Below are 9,325 nucleotides of genomic sequence, written 5' to 3'. Positions count from 1 at the left end.
ATTAATTACCGAGTTGACTGAGTTTTACATCACTGCTCAGTTCAGTAACAGACTGATTGGGAAGTACTCGAGATTCTATAACTCGCATCGGTAAGGGATCGAGTAGCAAGTACTCGGATTAGTAATCAACCAATTTGACGAGTTTTACAGCACTGTATATATATATATATATATATATATATATATATATATATATATATATATATATAGAGAGAGAGAGAGAGAGAGAGAGTGTGTGTGTGTGTGTGTGTGTGAGAGCTAGGTTTAAATGTGGATTGACATTTATTGTGCGGATGTATGGACAATGCTATTCTGTGAGAATGACAAAGTAAAAATGTTGTTTGATAATATGAATACGTTCAATCTTACATAACGATTGTCATTATCACAAATTCTCACTAATTAAATCATCTATAAGGTTATTATAGATTTATTATTATTATTCTTATTCTGTCAGAATGTTGTCAAAATGTTAATTGAATCGTATTCTGTAAGAATGAAAATGAATGAAAAACGATATGTGACAATAAAAATGAATAAAAATTAATGAGAATGAATCAAAATGATAATAGTTATATGAGGTTGAACGTATTTGCATTACTAAACAACTTATCATCTTAGTAGTTTTGAAAGAATAGTATTGTATATACGTCCGCACAATAGTTATCCATCTATATATAATAGAGAGAGAGGGAGAGAGAGATATGGGGGTTGAGGTAGGTGGCACCATAATTTTGTGTTATATGATTAACGTTTATTAATCCGTAAAAGAAAAGAAAAAAAATGGAAGATATGATAGTCTTTTTACATATATTAAGGGGACCGTTTGTGTAATTTTCAACGAAAAGGATATAAATTGTCAACTTTTTAAAAGTTAGACTGAATCTGCAAATTGGTGTAATCCACATGGATCATTATTCAACTTTACGCTTATATTTATTAAAAAATAAGGAGTTGGCCCCAATATAAATTAAAGAGAATTAGGTAGGCACATGGCCCTATTTCTCAACTTTTCTATATCTTTCATTGGTCTCCTACCCCAAATGCTAATCTACTTGTAATTGCAATCTATCAATGGCAACATTTTGCAACAACCCTCATAACAAGAGTACACAAATTAGTAGGGTTCTGACATATGCTTTACCTTTTCTCTAATGGGACAGAATCCCTTTTTTAAAAGTGTAGCAAAAATCTAAAATCGAACTAAACGTATAACTTTCATTACATGATATACAAACCATTTTAGCAATATCTTTCTTGGTTTATGAATTTTAGCTTTGGGAAAAGTAATCATCTAAGATACACCATTTCAAGAAACAGAAATTCCGATGATTAATTGATTATCATATCTCTTGTTACATGAAAACGCGAAAAACAAGAACAAGAATTCCGAAAAAATGAAAAGGAATTGCTACTTCGATTAATTCTAATAGTACTATATCGTGATTTTACAAATCAAGAAAATTTTAAAACAGGGAAAGGGATAATAGCTACATATATATATTCTTGGAGGAAAAAAAAAAAGAAAAAAATAATAAAATACAGAAATCTCTCTTCCCCAATTTGTTTTAGAGTGAATCATACATAATAAAGGATTGATTTTAAAAACCCAAGTGAGAATTCATTTCATCTCTAAGCTTCTGTAGTCCAAAACACCAGTTTTCAAACCTAAGAAATCATACCCGGTGCTGCTACTGCTTGTACCATTAAGACTTGTGGTACAACTGCACTCCTTGCTATTCTCTATACCTAAACTGCATGCAAAGCATATGGTAGTACCTGAAGGAAAGCTTGAAGTTCTTCCTCCTGTCTTTAATGGCTGCTGATGGTGGTGATGGTGGAAATTAACATGTTGGATTTGTGGTTGTATGTATGATGATGAGGAGGATGATGATGAGCTGTTGTTTTGTTGTTGTTGATGATGATGAGGTGGGCTGATTCTCAACTCTAAATTCAAATCCGGGCATCTTTCTTGAATCTCCGGCAACGTGTTCTTGATTTTCCGGCGGTCTCCTCCGTCAGAATTATGCTTGGCTTCATCCTCCACTTCTTCTTTAACAAGGTGAGTAATTGGAGTAGCGTTTGCAAAAGATATGGTGGTTGTGGTGGTGGTGCCGACATCAAGTGATGAATTATTGTTGTTGATGTTGGCGGCGGTGGCAGTGGTAGTAGCGGTGGCGTTTGTGTTAGTGTGATGACTCGTAGGATTATCGTTAACCGGCCGGTGGGTCGCCGGATCAATTCCCCGGTTTAAAAGCTTCCTTCTGATATGGGTATTCCAGTAATTCTTTATCTCGTTATCTGTCCTCCCAGGCAATCTTCCAGCAATCAAAGACCATCTGTTTTCCAAAAAAAAAATAAAAAATTAACCTCATTAATTAACATAATTTGAAATTTTACGATTCGGTTACGTATTTTTCTTTAAAAAAGACAACTGAGATTTGTTTAAAATATCCATTGAAGTTGGAAAAAACAAAACTTTCAAGAAGTCTTGACGAAATTAACTTACTTGTTGCCAAGAAGGCTATGGAGTTTAATGATGAGTTCATCTTCTTCTTCAGTAAAATTGCCACGCTTGAGGTCAGGCCGTAGGTAATTGATCCACCGGAGGCGACAGCTCTTGCCGCAGCGGAGGAGTCCGGCGGCCTTAGGCAGCGAACGCCAGCAGCCTTCGCCGTGAGCCCTTATATAAGCAATTAGCCGATCATCTTCTTCTTTAGTCCATGCTCCTTTGTTTGTGTGTGCTTTTTCACAACAAGGTGATCTTCCCATTTTTCCTTTTCCAATATATTTTTCCCCAATTTTTGTGGGCTATTTTCTTTTCGTTTATGTGAGGTTGTCAAGCAAAAATTAGCCTTTGGTTGATCTCGAAGATAAATGGAGAGCAAAGGCCGGCCATTTTAAGACCTTGATGTGGGGTTTTATAATCTTTTGACTATACGTATATATATATATATATATTTCTTCACTATATAAGGGTGGGGCCCGGGGGGGGGGGTGTTAACGGGTAGGGATGGAGGTGGGGGATGAGAGAGAAGAGTGACCCTATAATTGCTTCTAGATGTGAGTTGGTGAGACAGGTTTGAGGGTGTGGCTGGTAGGCATGTGTTATGATTATGATATGAGCATTATATTATAAAATATAAATATAAATATGTTTTCTATAATAATACTCTTGGTATTTTGCATTTTCACTTAGAGTAAACGTTAGAAAAAACTGTAAAATTCGTTTTTGTGGTCGTAAAAAATTATGGATAAGATATAGAAACTTTTTAATTTGTATGAATTTTTTAATTTGTATGAAATATTCAAAATCAAGTATTTTTTGTGATTTTTGTTCAAAATAATTTAAAAGGACAAAAAATGTAAAAGATTTTTTTATTTTTTTTTATTTTTTATAACTGTTTTAATATTGTTTTACTTTAAAATTAAAAAAAGAAATCCATCTCTCTCTCTCTCTCTCTCTCTCTCTCTCTCTCTCTCTCTCTCTCTCTCTCTCTCTCTCTCCCTCCTAAAAACCCTAAATTCTATAATCAAACCCAGATGTAGTTGATAAGATGAAAATTCAAAATGCACAAAATCCTAAATTTTATTTATTTTCTTTCGGTTTTCTCACATTTTTATCCTACTACAAAATCATTCTCCATAAAATCATTCTACATTCTAGGGGTCGAATTACCCTCTTCTTCCTGGTCGATTGCTCAGGGATGTCCTCCTCTACCTACTTTTCTCTGGTTCCATATACAACATGTTTTGTTGTTCCCGACAAGCTTCAGAAGATGCGTTTGTATATTATAACTGAAGCTCGAGCTCTCTCGATTGTTTCTCAAGTATAGTCATCTTTTTCTAGTTACTTTCATGGCTTCCTTTTAGAAACCCTAATTCGTCTGTTTATTCAATGTTTAAGTCGGTCAATTGACCTACCTTCCATTCGGCTGTTTCAGCTCTAGTTTATGCTGTGTAAATGTTATTTTTTAACGACTCTATAATGCTTTCTATTTCTCTTACACATTCTTGAATCCATTTGTTTGTTGAATTCGCTTTCTTCAGGTTAGATTTTGATTCGTTGACTTTTTTTTTTCTAGCAATTTGACGTTTTCTCTCAAACTTGTAACTTTGAGATTATGTGTAACGACCTGGGTAATTCTGCTATTGCATTTCTCGATTAAAGCATCTTTTTTGTTCCATAACTTGATACAGTTTTGAAGTTTTATCTTAAATCCATCTTCTTCGTGATTAAAATCATTGAGATTAAATTGAATGAGTTGATGTAGAGTTACCAGATCTCTTGAAACCCTCATGAGCACAAAAAAAAAAGTATTATTGGCTTCCAAAAAACGACCCCAAACGACTTTTGCTGCTTCTTCCATGATAAAACGCGACTTGTTCTGTCAATCGTAATTTTAGCTTCAAATCTACTTCATTATGTTTTGATTTTGTTAATTTCTTCTCAAGATCAAACAATGTGTGTATCTAGTTTAAATTGGAGGAGGAGCTTGAGGAGGGAGAGAGAGATAGAGATAGAGAGATAGAGAGAGAGAGGGTACCTGTGGAGAGGGATGGGTAAGATTTTATATATATATATATATATATATATATATATATATATATATATATATATATATATTTTAATTATTTAAATACCAAAATAAATAAAAAATAGAAAAAAGAAACAAAAATGATAAAATCGAATTTTTAAGTGTATCAGGGATCAAAAACACACAAAAAAACATTGATTCTGGACCTTTTATTAGGTTGGAAACTTTTTGAACTCTATCCAAAGTTTTTTGAATACTACATGGACCAATCTTATAATTTTATCTAAATGTTAATAAACAATAAGCACGTTTCATAACAATTTTTACTTGAGTCGATGAAGAAACTTATTACTTTTTCTTGCAACACTAGAAATTATATTATAAACCAAAGCATTATAAAGAGGAAAATATACTTATCATAGTAATTATCATTTCATTTTGTTTATATATATATATATATATATATATATATATATATATATATATATATATATATATATAGAGAGAGAGAGAGAGAGAGAGAGAGAGAGAGAAAGAGAGAGAGGTAACCAATTTTTTGGAAGTATTTACATATGACCATTATAACTGACCAACAAGTTACAGTCAATCATAATGGTCATATATGAACACTTCCAACAAATTCATTATTTAGATGTATAAAAAAACGAAGTTACATAGGTGTCAACAAAATGAAAAGTTAATACAATTTCTCTTATAAAGAAGTTGAAACTAAAGTTAAGGTTTAAAGTAGAAACTAAAGTTAGGGTTTAAAGTCAACCGAATCAATTTAACTTCAAAAGTTAGGGTTTAAAGTCAACCAAATCAATTTAACTTCAAGTTTTTTTTTTTTTTTTTTTTTTTTTTTTTTTTTTTTTTTTAATTATAGTTTCGTAAATTTTAGAATCCGATTGATAGATTATATTTCCCAAAAGAATGAAATTTTTATTTTGAAATTATTCTCCAAGAAATATCGTGCTTTATGAAAAATAAAATTATGTGAAATAAAAAATATTGCTATCAATATGAGTTTTTCGAAAAACCCCATTAACAATAACTTCTAATATCATCACATAAAGACTTTCCACAACCAAATAAAAAAGAAAATAAGATAAAATATCTTTAGGATGAATGTCATACCTAATAGTAAACTCCGATGTCGGTTAATCGTTTTACAAAATGGAAGTAATAGCTGAACTTTTACATGACCAGATCCAAGATTGTCATTTCATACCAAGACCCATATTATGTAACATATAATCTAGGTGTCCTTAATGAAGCAAGTCGTACACATTCTTAAAGTCAACTTTGAGGGCAATACGTTTTCTTTTCTTCTCCTAATACCAATTACTATTTCATTTAATTTTAAAGCATTGTCATGAGTTTGACGATCTTTAGTAAAAAAAGAAAAGTTTGTTCTTCACTAACAACATTAGAAATCACTTCTTCTTATAGGGCGTCGGCACGTATCGTTTTGGAACATTTGACAAAATACACCGTTTAAAACGGAAAGTCTCGTGTGACACTACAGGCTTCTAACGTTTAATTTAATCAAAACACTCCAAATCCAAATGCTAGTTCATGTAGTGTTTAACAAAACGCTACAAGCTACCCATTACCTGATACAAGCTACCCACTACTTATTAATTTGTCGAAGATGTCTATGTGCGAGTGGCTTTACAATTATTTTATACTGTCAGACAAACAAGAAGAAACTCTTCCCATACACTAGATCTAGAGTTTTGGGAATCAATGCCAAAAAGATATATTACGACATTTAGGAGTAGAAACATATTCTTGAAATAACAAAACGGTATTGAAAACGTTAAATTTAATAATTTTTTCAAAATCTCTTTATGAAAGCAAAAATAAAACCAACAAGATATCTTGCACGGTTCTTCTAATTTCATTTCCATTAAACGACGCTTCAAGGAAAGAAGATCGATCGAATAATTTTTTGAAGCGAGAACTAACCTATTTGGATCGAATATTACAAGCATGACCAAACATAGCAAAAAAAGCACTGAAACTCATTGAAATTAGAACTAACCGATTTGTAATGTGATCGTGATTTCATGACGTATTTCAAAATACAAATATTTGTGTACTTGAAAAATATGACAAAAATAGTATTAATGTGTACATTCGTTGAATCAAGTAATAAATCTTATGATATTCAAAAAAGATCAAGATAGAGTATTTTGATGTTGTAGTTGAGCAAATAAAATATTTTAGTTAGAATAAACATTATGAAAAAGGTTTATACATATTGAAATGGATCAACTCTTGAATGATAAAAGTAAACTAATTGTAAGAACAAATAAATATACGAGGAAATCATTTAATAATTTAGAATCTCCAACATAAAACATTGGAAGATAACAATGTCACACTGTCTTAGAACTTTAATTCAATGGTAATCAAGTTACATGTTCTAGTTGATCATATAGTGAGTGTTTTTGTGCTCGAGAATATCTAGAGAGTAAGTATCGGTGTGAGTATGAGAGTGTGTATGTTACAATCTGTATGGTCTCTATATACAAAGTGCCTACATCAAATTCTTCTGAAATCTCGAGTTGCTCCTTGATTCTTGTTTGAACCAGTTTTAAAAAAAAGATTTCGATAAATCTTCACTCTTGCATTTAATCAAGCATGTCAATGGGGCCAAATGGTACGATGAGTGCATCCCCCACCTCCGCCCCTGAAATTCCCAGTTCCCCCATCCCCGCCACCGCCACCACCCCCAAATGTTCAGTCTTCCTACCTCCGCCCTCGCCACCGAATCCCGTTTATTACGCCACTCCCGTTCTCCTGCCCACGATTGATTTTGGGCTGTTTTTTTTTTAGGTTAAAAGAAGCTATTTTTTAAGTAACAAATAATTATTTATAGTAGAATTTTACATGTTAAAAATAAAAAAGTTATGACATTTTAAATTCATTATACCAACAACTTAAAAACATGTTTTTTTTATGAATTTTAGAAACTCAAATCATGTTACTGTTTATTATATTTATATAATTAATATATGTAAATATATGTATAATTGATTAACGGGGTCCTCATAAGGGTTTTGGGACGGGATTACATACCCCCATCCCTACCCCCGAAATTAAACCCCGTCCCCGTCCCCGTCCCCGATCCCAATTTTTTTTAAAAATTCCCCCAAACGGGACGGGACCCCACAGGAACAGGATCCCATGAGACTTTTTAACACCCTTACATTTAATAATACAATAAAACACAAAGAGAATCCTAAAATGTTGGCTAATTCAATATCGAAGGCTACTTAGGATATTAATATATTAGTCATATAAATAAAAATGAAAATATTATTATATTTCGTGGATTATATACTTTGTATAAATCATTTGTTTTTATATGGTTACCATTTCATTAAAACATGTACATAGATTATTTATATTAATATTTTATACAAAACACACTATAAGGGTTGCATTACTTAAAGTGATTTATACTAAAGATTCATGTAAATTATGTGGTTAGAATATATTATGTATTATATATGTAAATAAAGAAAAAACCAAAACCACATAACAAAGGATATTATACATTAAACTAATTTCATACATAAAAGCAGGTCATATTGCATATTTATAATTCTATTTCATTGAACATTCTATTCTTATTAAGTTATTTTCATCTTTATATTTGACAAATTCCACAACAAGATGGGTAAGCTCTATGTGGATACATTTAGCCAAATATAATAAATGAAAATGCATACAAAGTTACTTGAAATCTATATTTTATGCGCATAAAAAGGATAAATTGTTTGTAATAATAACTAATTGGTAAGTTTTTTATTCAACACAATCATGTAGTTTTTGTCATCCAAAAGCATACACTTGCAAAAGATTCAGCCATGATACTCTTATAGAAGGTAAAGTATTAATTGTTGATTTCAGATATTCAAAAATACTAAATAAGAGAATCATGGAATTCATAAAGCAAGGAGGATGTGAGGCAGTAAGTAAGGTGAGGTTGTTTAGGTAGGTGTAAAGTGAGGTGTAGTTAATAAAGTAAAAGGTGTGATTTTCGCCTTCTTTTTTTGCATACATTGAGCAACTTTAAATATTTTTATTCTTATTAATTTAATTATGTTGTTGGAACTAACTTCCACTCTGAGTTTTGATGACCTCTTCTTTAATTTATTATAACCCAATATCAAACAACCACTTTTTTGTTTTTTTATTTTAGGTTCGTTTTAGATTTGATTATTTTTTTTCTCTAATTTTTGTTGATGTTTTGCTAGTATTTTTTTATTATTTGGATAAAATTAAATTATACATCTGAACAATTTAGGTAGAAAACTACGTTTGGTTTGATAACTCTAATATATTAACGTTAAATTTGCATATATTTTAAATGTTTAGTGTTTTGGAAAATTGAATTATAAAAATTGATCCAACCAAATTTTAATTTGGTTGGTTCATATAAGATTTTAATTTATTTGTATTAGTTGAATTCATAATGTGGAAACGGAAATCAACTTAAAATCACTTAATTGGATATTCGATATATTTAAAGTTTAAACGAACATAGTAGTTCTTATAGTGATGGGAGCCAACATGGGAATGATAGTCATGAACACTTTTGTATAATATTTTACAAGTTGTATCAACATTCACTAACAGACTTTTAATTAATTCGAATTCTTCTAAAATATGTGGTATATTAATCAAGAAACTCGCCAAACGTATTTTCAATCTTCTTGACTTTTTTTTCCTATCAACATACAAGAATTGTTTTTCCAACAACATACCACTTA

General features: G+C 31.0%; 1 protein-coding gene across 1 annotated transcript; it reads right to left on the bottom strand.

Annotated features, from left to right (window-relative positions):
* Positions 1-1,398: 1,398 nt before the first annotated feature.
* LOC145042417 (myb-related protein 308-like) lies at positions 1,399-2,908 on the bottom strand. Its single transcript, XM_078990832.1, has 2 exons — positions 2,510-2,908; positions 1,399-2,339 (listed from the first exon to the last, which is right to left on the bottom strand). Exons 1-2 carry the CDS (start codon positions 2,770-2,772, stop codon positions 1,622-1,624), a joined length of 981 nt encoding a protein of 326 aa, XP_078846958.1. The 5' UTR covers positions 2,773-2,908; the 3' UTR covers positions 1,399-1,621.
* Positions 2,909-9,325: the final 6,417 nt, after the last annotated feature.

Source organism: Lactuca saligna, chromosome 4 (genome assembly GCF_052625555.1).
Source record: "Lactuca saligna cultivar CGN05327 chromosome 4, ASM5262555v1, whole genome shotgun sequence".
In the NCBI taxonomy this organism is placed as follows: Eukaryota; Viridiplantae; Streptophyta; class Magnoliopsida; order Asterales; family Asteraceae; genus Lactuca; species Lactuca saligna.
This window is presented reverse-complemented; position numbering and strand designations above follow the sequence as displayed.

Excerpts from the sequence above, each read along its gene's own strand:
- LOC145042417 (XM_078990832.1), bottom strand. The coding sequence starts at position 2,772 with ATGGGAAGATCACCTTGTTGTGAAAAAGCACACACAAACAAAGGAGCA. Across the intron at positions 2,340-2,509 it reads CATAGCCTTCTTGGCAACAA|ATGGTCTTTGATTGCTGGAA; the intron begins GTAAGTTAATTT and ends TTTGGAAAACAG.